Here is a 23,755-nt window from a genome sequence, read left to right as displayed (position 1 = left end):
TCAGTGAGAATGGAAACTGCACATCTATAAAACTGGCAATTATCTGTGTATCCAGAATACGGATCATCCGTTTATTTCCATACAATGAGATTATTTCCTGGACTGTTTATTATATAAATTGTATCGGCACGTCAGTCATCTCACAGCAGGGGGGGGATACCGACGAGGAGCAAAGATATGAGGAAATATACTGCATGGACAGACAGGGACGACGACAGAGGAAGACCGCCATGGCAAAGTACTGGGGTCTTCCCTCAAAATACATAATAATCTACAGAAAGTGAGTGCAGCTCTGGAGAATACAGTAATACAGGATGCAACTCAGGATCAGTAATGTAATGTATGTACACAGTGACTGCACCAGCAGAATAGTGAGTGCAGCTCTGGGGTATAATACAGGATGTAACTCAGGATCAGTAATGTAATGTATGTACACAGTGACTGCACCAGCAGAATAGTGAGTGCAGCTCTGGGGTATAATACAGGATGTAACTCAGGATCAGTAATGTAATGTATGTACATAGAGACTGCACCAGCAGAATAGTGAGTGCAGCTCTGGAGTATAATACAGGATGTAACTCAGGATCAGTCATGTAATGTATGTACATAGAGACTGCACCAGCAGAATAGTGAGTGCAGCTCTGGAGTATAATACAGGATGTAACTCAGGATCAGTAATGAATTGTATGTACACAGTGACTGCACCAGCAGAATAGTGAGCGCAGCTCTGGGGTATAATACAGGATGCAACTCAGGATCAGTAATGTAATGTATGTACACAGTGACTGCACCAGCAGAATAGTGAGCGCAGCTCTGGGGTATAATACAGGATGTAACTCAGGATCAGTAATGTAATGTATGTACACAGTGACTGCATCAGCAGAATAGTGAGTGCAGCTCTGGGGTATAATACAGGAGGTAACTCAGGATCAGTAATGTAATGTATGTACACAGTGACTGCACCAGCAGTAAAAGTGAGTGCAGCTCTGGGGTATAATACAGGATGTAACTCAGGATCAGTAATGTAATGTATGTATACAGTGACTGCACCAGCAGAATAGTGAGTGCAGCTCTGGGGTATAATGCAGGATGTAACTCAGGATCACTACAGGATAAGTAATGCAATGTATGTACACAGTGACTGCACCAGCAGAATAGTGAGTGCAGCTCTGGAGTATAATACAGGATGTAACTCAGGATCAGTAATGAATTGTATGTACACAGTGACTGCACCAGCAGAATAGTGAGCGCAGCTCTGGGGTATAATACAGGATGCAACTCAGGATCAGTAATGTAATGTATGTACACAGTGACTGCATCAGCAGAATAGTGAGTGCAGCTCTGGGGTATAATACAGGAGGTAACTCAGGATCAGTAATGTAATGTATGTACACAGTGACTGCACCAGCAGTAAAAGTGAGTGCAGCTCTGGGGTATAATACAGGATGTAACTCAGGATCAGTAATGTAATGTATGTATACAGTGACTGCACCAGCAGAATAGTGAGTGCAGCTCTGGGGTATAATGCAGGATGTAACTCAGGATCAGTAATGTAATGTATGTACACAATGACTGCACCAGCAGTAAAAGTGAGTGCAGCTCTGGGGTATAATACAGGATGTAACTCAGGATCAGTCATGTAATGTATGTATACAGTGACTGCACCAGCAGAATAGTGAGTGCAGCTCTGGAGTATAATACAGGATGTAACTCAGGATCAGTAATGTATGTACACAGTGACTGCACCAGCAGAATAGTGAGTGCAGCTCTGGGGTATAATACAGGATGTAACTCAGGATCAGTAATGTAATGTATGTACACAGTGACTGCACCAGCAGAATAGTGAGTGCAGCTCTGGAGCATAACGCAGGATAAGTAATATGATATGTACAGTGTTAATTTTCTTGTACATTTTTTTCATTTTTAATTAAGTTGCATTTTATTTGTTCAGTTTGCGAATCATTAAGACTTTTATTTTCTTGTATGTAATTTCTAGTTTTCCCACTTTAAATTAAACGTGATGGATGCAGACGCCAGAAACAGTGTTAGTGCTGAGTGAAAGTGACACCCTAATAGATTGCAATGAATTTAGACAGAGTCTTATTGCTAAACCTAACCAGGGATATCATGGGAATACGATACAAATCTTCATATTCATGAGGCTTAATTAGAACAAAACTGCCAGTCAGTAAAATGCAGCCAGCTCAAGAGCTGCTTTCAGGACTGCAAAGTGATTGCGCCCCCCAAGAGAGGCATCTGCCGGGATAGTCACAAATATCAAGCGATGAGAAAATATCAGGAGGGAACAAGGAGCTCACGTTCGGTGCGACGGTTGTGAGCTGGCGATATAAATATTTCACGCTCAGCAAATAGTATTAGAAGATATGTCAGTAAAAATCAGGACAGAAGACGGATCTCAAAAAAATGGAAAAAAAAAAAAAGAACATTTTAAACTGCAAAGTGCTAATATTTTCAGATGAAGGGTAAGAACCAAATCAGTCACTGTCCTTCTGCCGATATCCCCAGCCACCAGTAAGTGTTCAATTTGCCTACAGCGCCACCACAGGTGGAATGGAGCATTACAGCAGCGCTTATTCACAGCAACGGGTTGTCTGTGCTGATGCTCTTTGTAATCGATCTCTAGTCTGACCATGATGTGAGGATCCTAATCCTGATATTAACTCACGATATATGATTTCTAAACTAGACAATGGAATTTCCCAGGCTAGACTATGAAGAGGGGTACGCTACCAAGATTGGAGATACCAAAATAGTCCTACATACAGGATATGATCACCATTCAACAGATAAGCGTCCAGATGGTAAAACCCAAATCTATCAAATATTTCTAAACAAACCTTTAAAGTGACTCTCCACCATTTAGCACCATATGACTTCTAAGTCTAATATTTAGCATTATTATTATTATTATTATTATATTGAGATATTTCCTAATCTTTATTTTTAGGGTTGAAGCTACTTTTCTTTCTGGGGGCAGAGCTCCAAAACTCCTGTAAAGACAGAGTATTACATGGTGAAATTCTGTCTGCCTGCAGTCTCCACTAGAGGGAGCTCACTGCATACTGCTTTATTATGGATTTCAATGTCGGTATGTAGTCGGCTCATTAGCTCCTTCTAGTGGTGACTGCAGGTAGCCAGAATTTTATCATTTATCTCTATGCAGATTTGAAGATCTTCATCAGCAAAACTGAGCCTTTATCATACAAAGAGTCTGTGTACATGCGGAGTACTTGCAGCAAAAAAACACAAAGTGTTTGCAGGAAAAATGTTGCGTAAAATACTTGCGTTTTTCCACACGTTTTTAGTTTTGAATGGGAGAAAAAAATACTGAAAAAACACTGAAAGAACTGACACACTGCAATTTTAAAAACACTTTAATAGTTTCAAATCCGCAAGGAAAAAATGAGCAGCTTGTACATGAGATTTCAGAAATCTCATTCACTTTGCTGCTATTGTAAAATGCTGCGTGTGAACAAGCCCAAAGGATATATCAGAGGGGTTTTCTTATGGATCATTTTCATACTAAAACTCCAGTTAATAGCTGTTTTAATTTAATGTACAGTGTTTCAAGAGTATTATTATTTTAATTTATTTTTTTTTTGTTTTACGCGTCCCCTTTTTGTAGCTGGGTCAGTCTCGGAGCAGAATAGGTCTCCTTTCCTCCTAGAAGCTCAGAGTTTAGTACCTTCTCACTTCATACTAAAAATCCTGAAGAATTGTTAATACATGTTCAAATGTAATTTACAAGGTTTCTAGAATAATATTATTCCTTTTTAATAATTTTTGCTTCAACGTGTCTCCTTTTTGCAGCTGGGTCAAGAGCCTGGACACAATCAGTCTCCTTCCTCTGGGAGCTGAGAGTTTAGTCCCTTCTTACTTCATACTGAAAATCTTGAAATGTTTAGACGTTCTAATGTAATTTACAGTGTTCCTAGAATATTGTTATTCCATTTTCATAGTTTTTTGCTTTCACATGTCCCCTTTTTTGTAGCGGGGCTAAGAATCTAGACAGAATCAGTCTCCTTCCTCCCCAGAAGCTGAGAGTTTAATTCCTTCTTACTTCACACTAAAAATCCTGAAAGGTTGCTATTAGACGTTCTAATGTGATTTGCTGGGTTTCTAGATTATTATTCCATTTTCATATTTTTTTGCTTTCATGTGTTTCATGTCGGCTAAACTCTGTACAGAATCAATCTCCTTCCCCCTCTGGAAGCTGAGAATACTGTCCCTTTCTTACTATGTTTTGAACTTTTTTAGATTAGAAAAAAGAAAAGCAAATTGTGTTTAAAGGAGAACATCATACATTTTTAAAGGCTTTTTTTTTTTCAGAAACAGCGCCATTCTTTTCCATAGGTTGTGTCTGGTGCTGCAGTTAAGCTTTATTTTATTCTTATCTACCCCAGTGAATGTAGGGATAAGAAACAAAACAGCTCAAACAGAGAGAACAGGCAGATAAAACAAAGTTTGTCATTACCATAGGAGAATTTAAGAAAAAAATATTAAAAAAAAGTCCCATAAAACTAAAACTGGGTCATCACTTTGATGCAGGGCGGGCTGATCTAAGTATCTGCAAAAAGAATGAAAAGCCAGAAAAAGATAAAGAGAGAACTGAATAAGTAGATCAATCCCTGATGTAAAGAGTACATTAAACAAGTTTTTGCTGTGGAGATACTTCAGATTTGCTCAATAACAACAGCCATATATCAACCCACCCTTCCAGAATGTTACATGTCACATTAGTCTAATTTTCCACCTATGGTACCTCCTGTAATTAAGTCCAGCATTTTAGTACATGCAGCCATATTAACTGGAACAGTCAAAAGGAAAACTTCCTACCTGCTATACCATATGTGACAAAACTGCATTTAATCTTAATTATCCAGACCTCTATTTTCAGTTGATTAAGAACCATATACTGCTGTCATATGAGTCTTAAACGTTGATTTATGATGTTTGAATGTCCTCTTATATCAGCTCCTACAAATTATTGTCTGCTATCTTTGCAAGACAGGGATGCAGGATCATTGAACAATGGATGTTTGATAATAATGTTGATTGACCATTGTGTGGGACCCTATGGCTTGTTGACTTGCAAAACAAAGGAGTAAAAAGTATGCAAATTAATTAAATATATTTCATCACATCTTCCTCTTGACCTCTGGATGATGGCTTGAAGGACAACAGTTGTGATCTATATAATGGTGAAATTCCTCTGTAACAAGAGATCCAAAGAACCAGGGACTCTTTACAAAACCACAGCCAGGAAATCATGGCTCCATCACAAAGGACACAGATTGACATTCTACTGGATGCCAGCTTAGGGGACCACAGCCCCGGCTGACAGAATACAGATCTGCTCCAGTGACCATCACTGAACCCATGGATATGTTTGGGGAGGTCAGGATTTGGACCCACCGGTCACCTGAGTCCCATGAATGTTTGGGAAAGCCAAGATTGGGATCCACCGGTCACCTGGCACCATGGAGATGTTCGGAGAAGCCAGGTTGTGACCCAACGGTCACCTGCCTTATTACCTCAATAGACTGTCCGCTTCTAAGCTTGTCGCTACCTCCTCTCTGTGCGTGCTACAGGTGGGTTAGTCGGCCCTGGAAGTCGAAGCTGGTTTTAATCCCGGCGAGTTAGCGGAAGGGTGAGACTCTGTCATTTTGCACCATCTTGGGTATTTTGCTGGGACTGCTATATGTGTTATTTGCCTTTTTTGTAGTTTAATAAAGTATTGCCACACTGTTTTACCCGCGCCTTGGGTTGTTTTGAGTAGTATTATGCCCACGGTAAAAGGAGAGCGGGCGTTCAGAGGGATGATCCCTGGTCCATGCTGTCTCAAGCCAGAGGACTAGAAAATCCACTGACCCCCGTGTCTCCACACCATAGACTGCCTTTATATGCTGCAGACTTGTTTTAGATCCCACCCACTTCAGCACCAAGAAGAAAAAAAAGCTGACTTCAAAAATTCCTGATAAAATACAATTAAGGCAGGAAAGAAATGGTGAAGAAAAAGGTAAAATATGAAAAGTACGAGTGATGGAATTGCCATGCTGCAAAATTTGTTTGACTTACCTCCTCCGCCATCATGTGACGGGACTATAAAATACAAGAGTATAGTTCTCCTACAATAATGACATCTTAATTTCGCAGTCTGGACTTGGGTCTACAGTATATACAGTTAAATATGATAAGCTAAGCCTTAAAACTTAGATCCCCGATACATCACAGATTTGTAGAAACAAAAACATTTAACGGGATGTCAAGATTTTATTCCATTTTTGACATATCTAGGACATAGCGGGATTATGTCTCGCCATGCCTTCCGCCAACTCAGGAAAAAAAACTTAATTTAGACAATGTTCCTGAAGAACAAAGGTTTGAAAGACTGCAATGTAATAGGGCCAGCCATATTGATAGTCAGATGGCCCCAATATTCCGTAAATTCCATAAATTTAAATGATTCTCTTAACAGCAGCTGATTCTACCCACAAGTATTGGTGTTGCCTCTCATATTTTTTTATGAATACTGTAAGGCCAAATTTATGCATCTGCACATCTGAATGGTAACATATATATGTCTGCTACACTGCATACTCCAGGAACAGGTTTCTGTGAATCTTTTCACTAGTTCTGCACCGCCTCTGGACAGCCCCCTCCGTGTCCCCACCACACCCTGTCCATGCCTCCTCCATGCATCTTCTGCAGAGGAAACCTTCCAGAAGCACTGGTGCCATGAAATTTTGTAAGGACTCTGGTAGATTTTTTCGGGAGGGACATAAAGATTTAAAACCAGGTAACATATATGTTCTTCAAACTAAGAAAAATTGGCAAAAAGTTGAAAATTCCTTTATGTCTTTTAAAGGAATTTTCAGAGAATATTCTACACTTTCAAAGCAAGTTATAGACTATAAAATAATTGGATAACTCATTTAGTCTGAAACAGGCCTCAAACTTTATCACTAAATTCCAAAATTAACACAGATACCAAAATTTAGACCCAAAACAGATCCTAAAATGTCTCCTCTTTATTACAAGTACCAATAAGAAGCCATCCTGATAAAAGAGTATCTAAAGCTGAGCTTACCCCCTCTGCTCCAGAGCGGCCGCTCCTGACCGGAAGTGATCACTGCCTACTCACTGTCATCTGACCCTGAAAGTGGCGATCAGGTCGCTGACGGCTGTGAGGCCATCACTTCCGGTCTGAAAATTCCTTTTAATAAAACCCCTTTAAAGAGCACGTGCAGCCTGGAGCTCCTATAGACACCACACCATTACGGCATTTCCCCCAAAGAACAATAATAGAACTAAGTCGGAGGCAAAAAAAACAGTCAGTAGTCTCCTTAAAAAAAAAAAATAACGAGTCCTGGCAAATTCAGGAGGCCTACAGCCCTTCTTAAAGGCTCCTCTGCTTATTCCAAATATCAATCGTATGTAAAGTATTTTGGCCGAAAGATGGCCGCCCCTCTCCTTGGTGAAGAAAGAAGTGAAGCAGTTGCTATGGACACGCTCTGAGAAGCTTCAATTCAAGCCCCCCATAATACTCCTTGGCAGCAGCATGATTAATTCAAAGATTTATTGATTTTCCTCCTTGCTCCATCTTGCTGACCTGCTTACACTGACAGGTTTGTGCAGCTCGTGCCGCCCGGTGTGTGGAAGCGCACCCCCATCTACATCGAGGCTTACGAGACGCAGTCGTGTTTACGCTGCGGCAGGATCCGTCGGCAGAGACGATGCTCACGTGGGCCTCATCACTCTGGTTTCCATCTTTAGGAAGCCGTATACACCATCGAGCCTCTCCAGGCCCCGGCCGTCAGAAATATTTAAGGACAAAAACAGCGAGCAACTATAGCTGCGAAACTCCATCGTAAGAGAACATGAAAATAAATTACCTCCAAATATATATAAATGTTCTAGATAAAAGTACCCCCAACATGGAAATATCCCAACTATGTATTTTCTGGGATATTTTAAGATGGTGCCTGTTTTTCCAAGAGGAAAGGCCGACTACCTCTAGTGATGTATAACATGGCCGACTACCTCTAGTGATCTAAAACATGGCTGCTTATCTCTAGTGATGTATAACATGGCCGCCTGTGTCTAGTGATGTATAACATGGCCGTCTGTCTCTAGTGATGTATAACATGGCCGCCTGTCTCTAGTGATGTATAACATGGCCGCCTGTCTCCAGTGATGTATAACATGGCCGCCTGTCTCTAGTGATGTATAACATGGCTGCCTGTCTCCAGTGATGTATAACATGGCCGTCTGTCTCTAGTGATGTATAACATGGCCGCCTGTCTCTAGTGATGTATAACATGGCCGCCTGTCTCTAGTGATGTATAACATGGCCGCCTGTCTCTAGTGATGTATAACACGGCCGCCTGTCTCTAGTGATGTATAACATGGCCGTCTGTCTCTAGTGATGTATAACATGGCCGACTACCTCTAGTGATCTAAAACATGGCTGCTTATCTCTAGTGATGTATAACATGGCCGCCTGTGTCTAGTGATGTATAACATGGCCGTCTGTCTCTAGTGATGTATAACATGGCCGCCTGTCTCTAGTGATGTATAACATGGCCGCCTGTCTCCAGTGATGTATAACATGGCCGCCTGTCTCTAGTGATGTATAACATGGCTGCCTGTCTCCAGTGATGTATAACATGGCCGTCTGTCTCTAGTGATGTATAACATGGCCGCCTGTCTCTAGTGATGTATAACATGGCCGCCTGTCTCTAGTGATGTATAACATGGCCGCCTGTCTCTAGTGATGTATAACACGGCCGCCTGTCTCTACTGATGTATAACATGGCCGCCTGTCTCTAGTGATGTATAACATGGCCGCCTGTCTCTAGTGATGTATAACATGGCCGCCTGTCTCTAGTGATGTATAACACGGCCGCCTGTCTCTAGTGATGTATAACATGGCCGCCTGTCTCTAGTGATGTATAACATGGCCGCCTGTCTCTAGTGATGTATAACATGGCCGCCTGTCTCTAGTGATGTATAACATGGCCGCCTGTCTCTAGTGATGTATAACATGGCCGCCTGTCTCTAGTGATGTATAACATGGCCGCCTGTCTCTAGTGATGTATAACATGGCCGTCTGTCTCTAGTGATGTATAACATGACCGCCTGTCTCTAGTGATGTATAACATGGCCGCCTGTCTCTAGTGATGTATAACATGAAAACACACCAAAAACAGGCAGAGATGCTTACCTGTCTGAATAGGCCTCAATTCAAATGCACAAGCAGGATGCAGCGGACCCAAATAAAATAGCAAATGCACAGGTGCAATACCTAATGAAACAGGTACTGGCAAAAAGTAAGGACCCTTGACGTGGGTTGCCAGCTTCCATATTATGGCCAGAATATCAACCAATACCTTACATATATTTATATGTTTTGTTTTGCACGTATATATTTTTTTGCAGGGTGCAGTTGGGCCCAAATGGTTCTGTACACTGTGGCCTCTGTTCACACAGGATGCATTTTAGCACTGGGCAGCCCGCCATAGGGCGTCATTAATAGGCTGGAGCCAGATGCTTGCATTCCCTGTGTGAACACGCCACATACAGTTTTTATCTTAGTGCATTGGTGTACCACACGGCCAATCCCAGATTGAAGGCTGGCTGTTTCATTAGGTATTGCACCTGTGCATTTGCTATTTTATTTGGGTCCGCTGCACCCTGCTTGTGCATTTGTATTGAGGCCTATTCAGACAGGTAAGCATCTCTGCCTGTTTTTGGTGTGTTTTCTTGAATTTTTCCTTTTTTGGTGTTTTTCATGATGTATAACATGACCGTCTGTCTCTAGTGATGTATAACATGGCCGCCTGTCTCTAGTGATGTATAACATCATGGCCGCCTGTCTCTAGTGATGTATAACATGGCCGTCTGTCTCTAGTGATGTATAACATGGCCGTCTGTCTCTAGTGATGTATAACATGGCCGCCTGTCTCTAGTGATGTATAACATGGCCGTCTGTCTCTAGTGATGTATAACATGGCCGCCTGTCTCTAGTGATGTATAACATGGCCGCCTGTCTCTAGTGATGTATAACATGGCCGTCTGTCTCTAGTGATGTATATCATGGCCGCCTGTCTCTAGTGATGTATAACATGGCCGTCTGTCTCTAGTGATGTATAACATGGCCGTCTGTCTCTAGTGATGTATAACATGGCCACCTGTCTCTAGTGATGTATATCATGGCCGTCTGTCTCTAGTGATGTATAACATGGCCGCCTGTCTCTAGTGATGTATAACATGGCCGCCTGTCTCTAGTGATGTATAACATGGCCGCCTGTCTCTAGTGATGTATAACATGGCTGCCTGTCTCTAGTGATGTATAACATGGCCGCCTGTCTCTAGTGATGTATAACATGGCCGCCTGTGTCTAGTGATGTATAACATGGCCGCCTGTGTCTAGTGATGTATAACATGGCCGTCTGTCTCTAGTGATGTATAACATGGCCGTCTGTCTCTAGTGATGTATAACATGGCTGCCTGTCTCTAGTGATGTATAACATGGCCGCCTGTGTCTAGTGATGTATAACACGGCCGCCTGTGTCTAGTGATGTATAACATGGCCGCCTGTGTCTAGTGATGTATAACATGGCCGCCTGTCTCTAGTGATGTATAACATGGCCGCCTGTCTCTAGTGATGTATAACATGGCCGCTTATCTCTAGTGATGTATAACATGACCGCCTGTCTCTAGTGATGTATAACATGGCCGCCTGTCTCTACTGATGTATAACATGGCCGCCTGTCTCTAGTGATGTATAACATGGCCGCCTGTCTCTAGTGATGTATAACATGGCCGCCTGTATCTAGTGATGTATAACATGGCCGCCTGTCTCTAGTGATGTATAACATGGCCGTCTGTCTCTAGTGATGTATAACATGGCCGCCTGTCTCTAGTGATGTATAACATGGCCGCCTGTCTCTAGTGATGTATAACATGGCCGTCTGTCTCTAGTGATGTATAACATGGCCGCCTGTCTCTAGTGATGTATAACATGGCCGCCTGTCTCTAGTGATGTATAACATGGCCGCCTGTCTCTAGTGATGTATAACATGGCCGCCTGTCTCTAGTGATGTATAACATGGCCGTCTGTCTCTAGTGATGTATAACATGGCCGCCTGTCTCTAGTGATGTATAACATGGCCGCCTGTCTCTAGTGATGTATAACATGGCCGTCTGTCTCTAGTGATGTATAACATGGCCGCCTGTCTCTAGTGATGTATAACATGGCCGCCTGTCTCTACTGATGTATAACATGGCCGCCTGTCTCTAGTGATGTATAACATGGCCGCCTGTCTCTAGTGATGTATAACATGGCCGTCTGTCTCTAGTGATGTATAACATGGCCGCCTGTCTCTAGTGATGTATAACATGGCCGCCTGTCTCTAGTGATGTATAACATGGCCGCCTGTCTCTAGTGATGTATAACATGGCCGCCTGTCTCTACTGATGTATAACATGGCCGCCTGTGTCTATTGATGTATAAAATGGCCGCCTGTCTCTAGTGATATATAACTTGGCCGTCTATATCTAGTGATAAATAACATGGCCGCCTGTCTCTAGAATATATATAACATGGCCATCTTGTCTCTAGTGATGTATAACATGGTTGCCTGTCTATAGGTGATGTATAACATGGCCGCCTGTCTCTAGTGATGTATAACATGGTCGCCTGTCTCCAGTGATGTAAACATGGCCGCCTGTATCTAGTGATATATAACTTGGCCATCTGTGTCTAGATGATGTATAACATGGCCGCCTGTCGATAGTCATGGATAACATGGCCGCCTGTCGCTAGTGATGTATAACATGGCCGCCTGTCTCTAGTGATGTATAACATGGCCGCCTGTCTCTAGTGATGTATAACATGGCCGTCTGTCTCTAGTGATGTACAACATGGCCGCCTGTCTCTAGTGATGTATAACATGACCGCCTGTCTCTAGTGATGTACAACATGGCTGCCTGTCTCTAGTGATGTACAACATGGCTGCCTGTCTCTAGTGATGTATAACATGGCCGTCTGTCTCTAGTGATGTATAACACGGCCGCCTGTCTCTAGTGATGTATACCATGGCCGCCTGTCTCTAGTGATGTATAACATGGCCGCCTGTCTCTAGTGATGTATAACATGGCCGCCTGTCTCTAGTGATGTATAACATGGCCGCCTGTCTCTAGTGATGTATAACATGGCCGCCTGTCTCTAGTGATGTATAACATGGCCGTCTGTCTCTAGTGATGTATAACATGGCCGTCTGTCTCTAGTGATGTATAACATGGCCGTCTGTCTCTAGTGATGTATAACACGGCCGCCTGTCTCTAGTGATGTATAACACGGCCTCCTGTCTCTAGTGATGTATAACATGGCCGTCTGTCTCTAGTGATGTATAACACGGCCGCCTGTCTCTAGTGATGTATAACACGGCCTCCTGTCTCTAGTGATGTATAACATGGCCGCCTGTCTCTAGTGATGTATAACACGGCCGCCTGTCTCTAGTGATGTATAACATGGCCGCCTGTCTCTAGTGATGTATAACACGGCCGTCTGTCTCAAGGTGATACTTTACATAACATGACTGGGTCAGAGATGCGATACTTGACTCCAGCTATATAAAGGAATGGGGCCGTTTAGGAAAACAAGGAAGACCCTTAATCTGTATAGTATTACGGCTTTGATTACAGTACATTTTATTTTATTGTGGTTTTCGTAAAGAATTTAGCATCATGCTGCTTTTATAAGTTTTTTCCTGTTATTTACATCTGTGTCTCATATGTTTTCACACTGAACATGAATGATTTATTGCTGCTCTTTTCACACTTTCTGACTTAATTAGGGACTTAAAACAAGTCTGTTTAGCACAGAGATGAAGTCTATTGTACAGCAGACAGAAATTCCTGGGATTGCTTTAGCATGTGTATTCAAAAACTGTCCACTTAGGTCTCTTTCACACTTCAGTCTTTTGGCGTCAGTTTGAATCCGCCGTTTTCGTCAAATAGCGGATCCGTCATTTTTTTTTTTGCGGATACGCTATTTTCCCATAGACTTGCATTAGCGACGGATTGTGGTGGAAGGTCGTCCGTTCCATCCGCCATGTCACGGATCCGTCGAGATTTGGCGGACGTCATCTAGACATAGACGGACATTATAACGTTATTTGTCTGCGCCGGAATGGCGGTTCGCGACGGATCCATCGCGTCCACCATTCCATAGAATGGCCGCCTATGGGCGACGGATGCGTCGCGACTGTCATTTGGCGGATCCGTCGCCCCAATCCGCTTTTTCAATTGAGCATGCTCCAAAAAGTAGATACTTTTCCCAGATAACCCCCAAGTAACGGATCCGTCAAAAAAACGGATCCGTTAGAACCGTTTTCTCAACAATTGTGAAGGATCCGTCGATCCGTCACTATGTCGGAGCAGACTGACGCCAAACAACTGAAGTGTGAAAGAAGCCTTAGACAGAAAGTTTAGCTGTTGGCTCACACCACCACCATATTACGGTATATACTGTATTATGTACAACTTCTATGTAAAGGATTACATGTTCAGCAGCCATTGTGATCGTCGTGAACACTGCATTGTACCGGCAGTGGTTATTTTTAAAAGCCAGTCTGGTGAGGACACACACATCGATGATCAGCGCGTCTGAAGTAACAGAAGACATAAATAATGTAAGCCACTTAATTATACACAAGTTATTCCGCACTGCCGGCCCGGCCATCCCCACCATCCCTGGTATTGTGCAGTCTATTCTGGCAGAAGGGATTTTCTGCAATCACAATATGTAAGCAACCACACAAAATTACAAAAATGGTAAAATTTACATTATTTTGGGCAACTTGGGCCTATTATGCCTTAGATCTTATTATTTGATTCAAAAGGTGGAATGTTGAATATTCTGTCAAACTGTGATATGTATAATCTATTTTGCCTCGATCAACATAGTGTTACTTTGCTTAAATTGAATCTGTCAGGATGTTTGCGGTTTTCAATAAAATCAAAGTTTTATCACGAGGAGATAATCACAGGACTAGGTGTCTCGTGCCTCCTAGTCAGCTGCTCTGTGTAACCCCGCCCCCAGCACTAATTGGCAGTTTTTTGTGGACACTGTTCAAAAGCAGCCAATCCGTAGTGGGGCAGCATTCAGAGCACTGCTAGATCTGCAGCAGAGAAAATTGTGACTGTATTAAAATTCCAGCAAGCAGTCCAGTAAGTGACACATTGCTGGAATCAGGGTTTCAGCGCCTTTATCATGGTGCTTTCAGATTACAAAAAATAACAAAAACCTGGAGAGAGATTCCCTTTAAAGTGGTTATTTAGTATTAAAGAAACATGGCAGCCTCCTTCCATTTTGTGAAGTACTGCAGCTTAGTCCACTTGTCTCAAAGGTGCTAAATTGGAATACTAGACACAACTCATTAAAGGTGCGGTGCTGTTTTTTGTTTTTTGTTTGTTTTTTTAAAGAAATCAATCATGTTTTCCTAATCCGGAACGACCTCTAGAAAATATTGGTAAAATCATAATATAGTGTTTTTGATTCATTCTGCGCCCTTACCCACATACAGTATGTGCTTAGTGTTGTGAATTTTTCTGTTGTCGCTGCATTTTGCACACTGCATGTGACATGTATGTTGCTGTGCATTGCACAGCCTGTCGCCTCTCCTGTGCCCTAAGAATACGTCTCAATTGTTCTACTCACAAATAAGCTATGGTATAGAACTATATCTCCTGATGTAATGTGATCAGGCCTCACCTATACTTTTTTGACACCTGGGCAAGGCACTATGGGACGTTATGAGAAGACATTGATCTCAGCAATCAAGGTGACATCCGGGAGCTGCTTTTCTTTAAAAAAATAAAGTCAGAAGTGTTATGGGAGAAATACAGATACAGCAGCGTGATGGCTTCAGGGTAGATTTAAAGTCAATAATATCCGTGCTATGCAGATAATATAAAGAGCTACGTTATTGATATGGCGCTTCAGCATCAAGATTACAAGATGGTGGCGGATACATTTGTAGAAGGGTACTGTAATAATACATAGGGGGCTAGGGTAGGAGGGTTTGGATATAACACTCCAAACAAATGTTGCACAATGTGTTAGATAATATGTTGCTACTACTGCAGGATCTGAGGGGGCGGATCCATGCGCCATGTTAAGTACCGCCCCCGCAGACCCAAAATGAGTATTCATCTTATGCTATAATGAACTTGAAGACAATAAAAACACATTTACAACTCAATATCTTAAGTATTTTCCCCATGATTTGTAGCACTGCACAAATGTCACCTGTGCCCTAAAAAAGAAAAACAAAACAAAGAAAACAATTCCCTTTATTTTTTTCCATGTAGAGCATTTCATGTTTTATCTGCAGGAATCACCAGTTATAAAAGAATATACTAGAAGTCACCTTGTTGCTTAGCAACCTGACATTATCAGTATCCACTATCATCCATCTCACTAATCCACATTGCTGACAACAACAAAAAAAAAAAATCAGACTTCTGCATTGTGGCTTGTTGTGCTTCCGATTTGTGATGCCACTTCCATGTTGGTAAGAATGCTGTCTGATTTCTTGATGATACATTTATCGTCTGCATTACACATTTGTCACAGACTAGAACTACAACATTATATCAGTAAAACAGTGATATTAATAAGAATGCAGCCAATTAGTGACGTCATGGCTACTACAATTAGATGACATAACTGAGCATAGAGCCTACAATTATATGTAACGGTAGGACGCGATATCACCTAGCGTGCAGCTGCCAGGACCCAACAACATGGCTGGGATTGTAGCCTAGTATGGCATTAGATCCCAATAGTCCACGTGCAGTAATAGGACCTGATGACATCACTCAGAATGCTGAGGACTTGGTGATGACATCACTGAGCATGCAGCTTCATCCTGTATTACTGAGCTTATTATAAATGAAGCCTATGCTTTAGCTACTAGCTTCTCTTTACATCCGTGCAGTGGTATAACCTGATGACATCACAAGCAGCCTACCATTACATTACAACTTGTGACATAATTTCAACTTATGACATACAAGTTTATATCCCTGTTCTACAGGTACGTGATATAAATTACATCAGTGACAAAGCAGACAATAATTGCATTACAACTAGTGACATGAAAAAAGGGGCCTATCCCAGCACACTAAGGCCCTGATGACATCACTGAGAATGCAGCCTATCGTTTACTACTAGCACCAGATGACATCACTGAGAATGCAGCCTATCGTTTACTACTAGCACCAGATGACATCACTGAGAATGCAGCCTATCATTTACTACTGGCACCAGATGACATCACTGAGAATGCAGCCTATCGTTTACTACTGGCACCAGATGACATCACTGAGAATGCAGCCTATCGTTTTCTACTAGCAGGCTGCATTCTCAGTGATGTCATCAGATGCTAGTAGAAAACGATAGGCTGCATTCTCAGTGATGTCATCTGGTGCCAGTAGTAAATGATAGGCTGCATTCTCAGTGATGTCATCTGGTGCTAGTAGTAAACGATAGGCTGCATTCTCAGTGATGTCATCTGGTGCTAGTAGTAAACGATATCTGATGACATCACTGAGAATGCAGCCTATCGTTTACTACTAGCACCAGATGACATCACTGAGAATGCAGCCTATCGTTTACTACTGGCACCAGATGACATCACTGAGAATGCAGCCTATAGTTTACTACTAGCACCAGATGACATCACTGAGAATGCAGCCTATTGCTTACTACTAGCACCAGATGACATCACGGAGAATGCAGCCTATCGTTTACTACTAGCACCAGATGACATCACGGAGAATGCAGCCTATCGTTTACTACTAGCACCAGATAATATCACGGAGAATGCAGCCTATCATTTACTACTAGCACCAGATAACATCACTCAGAATGCAGCCTATTGCTTACTACTAGCACCAGATGACATCACGGAGAATGCAGCCTATCGTTTACTACTAGCACCAGATGACATCACTGAGAATGCAGCCTATCGTTTACTACTAGCACCAGATAATATCACGGAGAATGCAGCCTATCATTTACTACTAGCACCAGATGACATCACTGAGAATGCAGCCTATTGCTTACTACTAGCACCAGATGACATCACGGAGAATGCAGCCTATCGTTTACTACTAGCACCAGATGACATCACTGAGAATGCAGCCTATTGCTTACTACTAGCACCAGATGACATCACGGAGAATGCAGCCTATCGTTTACTACTAGCACCAGATGACATCACGGAGAATGCAGCCTATCGTTTACTACTAGCACCAGATAATATCACGGAGAATGCAGCCTATAGTTTACTACTAGCACCAGATGACATCACTGACAATGCAGCCTATTGCTTACTACTAGCACCAGATGACATCACGGAGAATGCAGCCTATCGTTTACTACTAGCACCAGATGACATCACGGAGAATGCAGCCTATCGTTTACTACTAGCACCAGATGACATCACTGAGAATGCAGCCTATCGTTTACTACTAGCACCAGATAATATCACGGAGAATGCAGCCTATCGTTTACTACTAGCACCAGATGACATCTCTGAGAATGCAGCCTATCCTTTTATTACTAGCACCTGATGACATCACTGAGAATGCAGCCTATCGTTTACTACTAGCATCTGATGACATCACTGAGAATGCAGCCTCTTTTACTACTAGTACCTCACCGAGGAAAATCTGCTAGTACCTGATGACATCACTGAGAATGCAGCCTATCTTTTATTACTACCACCTGATGACATCACTGAGAATGCAGTCTATCCTTTTATTACTAGTACCTGATGAAATCACTGAGAATGCAGCCTATCCTTTTACTAGTAAGCAATGATAACATCATTAAGAAGGGAGTGCATTCTTCACGATTATGACCTGATGACATCATGACAGCATTGAGAAACATCTTATCGATTACTACTCGTACCGCCTATCCCTGCACTAGAGCATTATGGCATCAAATATCATAACTTATCCACCCAACAGAAAAGAAAGAATACAAAGCACCAGTTCACTTATTATACTCAGGGTACCAATATTTAGATAATATTAAGTTTGGGTCATGTTCTTGCAAGGTCTCTTCTTTTACATAGTAAGAAATGAAGGAGCTCAGCACAAACAGCACAACAAAGACATAAACAGAAAGTAACCCTGAGAGACAAAAACTAATTACAGGGATGCAGAAGGTATTTATCACAGACTCGACATCTCTGCGGCACGTCCTCCACATCACCAGACGTGACCAAAGACTTTACAATCTGCATAAACAGGAAATAAATCTCAAACTAGTAAAAGATATTAAGGATGGCCTACCTGAGACAAGTGAGACTGTGTCCTTCTCCCACGAGACGTAGGCCTCCACCGGGGAGGAAATAATGCACTTGAAAACTGCTGCACCGCCTCTCATGGCTTTCTGGTCCTCCACTCGGACCGTATAGGCTTCCCGTAAAACTAGACACAAATCACAAAATTAGAAATATTAATTTTCTTTTTTTTTTTTTTTTTTTAAACTAATAGGTTGTTAAAGATGAAAATAACCATCAAAAATTACAATTTTGTGCACACAGCTTCTATGCAGACCAATGTGTCTCCGTGGTTACAGACTACGGAACTACGACTGTGTAGTCTGCAGTGATTTGTTACTCTGCTCCATGGACACATCCTTTATATTAAACCTTTATATTGACTGCAAGATCATATTGCACAAAATTTTTACACAATTTGAAGTAGCGGAAAAAAATGTTGCAACTTTTGGCATGAACAGCTCCACCTACTTTTACAAACGTATGCGGAGCAAGGGCAGAATGGGGCGTGGCTAAATGAACCCAACAGAATCATCAAGGTGGCGTAAATTACAACAGAAATGTTTCTTATGGTGGTGCATGGCCAGTCATAGGGCCACGCCCGGAGCGACTACAGTAATTGCTCACTATACTGTGACTGACAGCTATACAAATGCCCCGACACTTTGATTGGCAGCCTGTTCTGCAGCGCATCGGTGCAGAGCGAGCTGTCCAGCAAAGAGTCGAGATGTATGAATAAAGCAAACGGTGTCATGAGCGGTGACTTTAGCCGTTCCAGGCACGCTTACATGACTGAAAGCCGGCTGCTCCAGAGAGCAAACAAGTTCATTTCTTCCTGCTATCTGCACTTTTAGTGCAGCAGGGCAGCATTGTAACTCTATTCACCTGCAGATTAACCCTATAACTGCAGGTAACTAGTGTTTTTCGAGGTGACAGGTTCCCTTTAATTAATTGTGACTTCAGACTCTTTTTCTTCCTCCTTAAAGCACAGTCCATGAGACAAATTTTTAGGGGCAAGATACCTCCATAATTAAATATCTTAACACACCCCTTAATATGTAAATCTGAAGAAGAAAGAAGGATACTGTAACGATCCATTTTTGGATCTGTGGCAGATCTGGCTTTTCATATACTATACCTATACTCCATTTTTTCCTGGAGAAAGTTATAAGGTATGACATTATTTCTGTCAACTGACTCCCATTCATTTCTGCTGCTTTAAAGAATCACGACCAATAAAGAAAATAGAGGCAGAAAGCTCATGTCTCCAATATAGCTTCTCCAGGAAAGATTTTAAAAATAAAAAAATAAAAATAAAAAAAATACATATTTGTAAAAAATATAACTAATTATTTCTACATATTTAGATCTAATTACTGATACTATAATTACTTTTAAAAAAACATATGGTAAATAAATTTAAGAAAATTTGTACCCACTTACCGGCCTTAATGTGGACATCCTGACTCCTGATTTTCCCTGAAGGGTTTTCAGCTGTGCAATAATAAGTATTATCATGGATTAAGTTATTAAAGCTTGAAGGAGGGAAAGGGAAAATTTGGAGAGTGCCATTAGGGTGGACGTGGCGGATCCCAGGGACATCGTAGATCTCCTCGCCCGTTGCTAGGTACCATCTGAGCGTCACACGGGGGACTCCTTCTGCAGGGCAAGGTACCAAGGCCCCCGTGGTGCTAGCAAATACTACCTCTTGCAGAGATGCATTGATAAAATATAAGCTGGCGTGTAGATCTTCACAAGAAACTGAAAGAGAAGAAGAAAAAATGGCAATGTAATTGTAATGTAAAGATGATTATTAAAGGTTACCACCACCTAAAATCAAAAAGTATCCCTAGTAGATATTAATGCTTAAGCAGGAGGACCAATATGACTGGTAAAGCAGTACAAAACCCCCTTTAGAGGAATGTCAAAGGAACACTCCAGGCAAAAATGATACGGTCTGAAGAAGTGGAGTGTGACACAGAGTGAATCCAAACCACTTTCGTCCATTTACTAGTAATAACACACAACATCAATTTTTAATTGACCAATATTGGAAAAAAGAAACCCTGTAAACCTGATTTTTTTTTTCCCCCCCGTTATGCTGTGAATTAAAAAGTGTAAAGAATAGCACCATGATTTCAGGACTGACATGAGTTCCTTAAGTGTTACTTTTCATTATCACTATTTTTGGACCTTTCATGCGGATTTAAAGTGCCTGATTTAAATGCCTTCGAGCATTTAAAGTGTAACGCCGCTTTGGTGTCAATTAGATTAAATGTGTACAGAGATGCTTAAAATACAAATTACTAAAATACATTAATTAGCAAAAATGCTTGGTTTGCCCATAGGGACTAGTTGAAAATTGGTCATGTGACAGAATGTTAAATGAAAAATCTATGTCGTGTCCCGTCCCCTTCAACTAAAAGTACAGAAGCCGGGCTAACAACATTTGTAGGAGGCTACTCTGACATGAACTGAACAAGTCTGGATCAGCGAGGCTGTAATACACTAAAGTATCACGGTTTTGCAGCAATTTCAGCAAAGTCACTGTTTCTAGTGCACTTCTTCCCATCTGCTATACTTAAATGGACAGTACAGGATTAGAAAAACGTGGCTGCTTACTTCTACACCAGTCTGCGCGCAGGTTGCATATGGTATTAAAGCCAAGCCCTACCTACATTTAGGCTATGTGCACAGGATGCGGATTTTGCTGCGGATCCGCAGCGTTTCCGCAGCAGTTTCCCATGAGTTTACATTTCAATGTAAACCTATGGGAAACAGAAAACGCTGTGCCCATGCTGCGGAAAAAAAAGCGCGGAAACGCAGCGGTTTACATTCCGCAGCATGTCACTTCTTTCTGCGGATTCCGCAGCGGTTTTACACCTGCTCCAATAGAAAACCGCAGGTGTAAAACCGCAGTGAAATCCGCCAAAAAAAATGCGGTAAATCCGCTATAAATCTGCAGCAAAAACGCAGCATTTTTGCCCTGCAGATTTATCAAATCTGCTGCGGAAAATTCCACAGTGGACCATTCTACGTGTGCACATACCCTAATGGAGCCAAGCTAGACTACCAGACCTGACCAGTAGAAAGCCGGGACACTGAGGGGACGCAGCGATTTTTATAAATTCTGGAAATACCCATTAAAATGATAAGCCATATATACAGATCTATTATTACATTCATACATGCAGTTATGGCAGAGATGAGTTTGTTTCTTGGCATGATTTCTGCAGACCTGTCATTTGCCATATATCTGTAATTTTTTTTCCGCTGTTCTCCTGAATCTGGCGTAGTTTTTCTTTTTTTTCTTGCGCCTCTCCATTCCTGAGACACGTCTCCCTCTTCACTGTATATACAGTGGGGCAAAAAAGTATTTAGTCAGTCAGCAATAGTGCAAGTTCCACCACTTAAAAAGATGAGAGGCGTCTGTAATTTACATCATAGGTAGACCTCAACTATGGGAGACAAACTGAGACAAAAAAATCCAGAGAATCACATTGTCTGTTTTTTTATCATTTTATTTGCATATTATGGTGGAAAATAAGTATTTGGTCAGAAACAAACAATCAAGATTTCTGGCTCTCACAGACCGGTAACTTCTTCTTTAAGAGTCTCCTCTTTCCTCCACTCATTACCTGTAGTAATGGCACCTGTTTAAACTTCTTATCAGTATAAAAAGACACCTGTGCACACCCTCAAACAGTCTGACTCCAAACTCCACTATGGTGAAGACCAAAGAGCTGTCAAAGGACACCAGAAACAAAATTGTAGCCCTGCACCAGGCTGGGAAGACATTCAAGGCGGTATCTCAGGAACAAAGAGGCGCAAGAACAAAAGAAAAACAATGCCAGCGGCTTTTACATCGGGTAAAAATATTACATATTTATGGCAAGTGACAGGTCTTCTTTATTGGCGTCATCTGTTTTACATAGGATTACAGGTACCGTATTTTGAGGACTATAAGACGCACTTTTTTCCTCCCAAAATGTGGAGGAAAATGGGGGGTGCCTCTTATAGTCCAGATGTATTGGGTCTGGCTGTGGTGGGGACATGGGGGAGCGGTATCAGAGGAGCAGAGGGTCACAGAGGCAGGAGCCAGCGGCTCCGGCTAACTCCTGTGCCCCCTGCTAAAGAGAAATGAATATGCACTGCATTCCACACCCATGGGCGTGGAGGCAATGAATATTCATTTCTTCCTGGTATGATTGACTGGCCCCATGCCATTGCTGGTATGATTGGCCCCATCCCAGTCCTGATATGCATGGTCCCATCAGAAAAGATTAAAAAACCCAAACCATTACACTTACCTTCCTCCGCTCCCTCGCAGTCGCAGCGTCCTGCTCCGGTTCCAGCAGCTGATTAATGCTTGTAAGCAGCGAATGGCAGGAACATCATGCGCTGCTCACAAGCAGAGCACAGCTGCCGGAATACTCACCGGGTGTTCATCGGAGATCGCGGTGAGTATCCATTCCTCTTCAGTAGCGCACAGTGTCAGCCTCCAGCTTACTGCTGGGGCCAGTGGTCACATGTGCCGATACTTAAAGGGAACCTGTCACCCCCAAAATCGTAGATGAGCTAAGCCCACCGGCATCAGGGGCTTATCTACAGCATTCTGTAATGTTGTGGATAAGCCCCCAATGTATCCTGAAAGATGAGAAAAAGAGGTTAGATTATACTCACCCAGGGGCGGTCCCGCTGCGGTGAGAGTCTTGGTCCGGTCCGGGGCCTCCCATCTTCTTACGATGATGTCCTCTTCTTGTCTTCACGCTGCGGCTCTGGCGCAGGCGTACTTCGTCTGGCCTGTTGAGGGCAGAGCAAAGTACTGCAGTGCGCAGGGCCTCTCTGACCTTTCCCGGTGCCTGCGCACTGCAGTACTTTGCTCTGCCCTCAACAGGACAGACAAAGTATGCTGGAGCCGGAGCCGCAGCGTGAAGACAAGAGGAGGACGTCATCGTAGGAAGATGAGAGGCCCCGGACCACGACGCCCATTGGACCGACCGCAGCGGGACCGCCCCTGGGTGAGTATAATCTAACCTCTTTTTCTCATCTTTCAGGATACATCAGGGGCTTATCTACAGCATTACAGAATGCTGTAGATAAGCCCCTGATGCCGGTGGGCTTAGCTCATCTACGATTTTGGGGGCAACAGGTTCCCTTTAAGAGAAATTAATGTTCTGAACGTGATGGGAACAATCAATCATACCAGAAACTGGATGGGGCCAATTAAAATCATACCAGGAACTGGATGGGGCCAATTAAAATCATACCAGGAACTGGATGGGGCCAATCAAAATCATACCAGGAACTGGATGGGGCCAATCAAATCATACCAGAATAAAAATGGGACCATGCATACCAGGACT

General features: G+C 42.5%; 1 protein-coding gene across 2 annotated transcripts in view; it reads right to left on the bottom strand.

The window, feature by feature from the left end:
* The window catches only part of DSCAM (DS cell adhesion molecule), a 518,766-nt gene that overhangs the window by 396,170 nt on the left and 98,841 nt on the right, over positions 1-23,755 (bottom strand). For both annotated transcript variants that reach the window (XM_077293859.1, XM_077293860.1), the window contains exons 2-3: positions 19,833-20,150; positions 18,400-18,537 (exon numbers count right to left, since the gene is read on the bottom strand). In XM_077293859.1, coding sequence (XP_077149974.1) covers positions 18,400-18,537; positions 19,833-20,150 — 456 coding nt within the window. The remainder of the gene's footprint in view (positions 1-18,399; positions 18,538-19,832; positions 20,151-23,755) is intronic.

Source organism: Ranitomeya variabilis, chromosome 3, assembly GCF_051348905.1.
Source record: "Ranitomeya variabilis isolate aRanVar5 chromosome 3, aRanVar5.hap1, whole genome shotgun sequence".
NCBI lineage: Eukaryota > Metazoa > Chordata > Amphibia > Anura > Dendrobatidae > Ranitomeya > Ranitomeya variabilis.
Note: the sequence above shows the minus strand (reverse complement) of the source record. Positions and strands in the feature narration are given on the sequence as shown.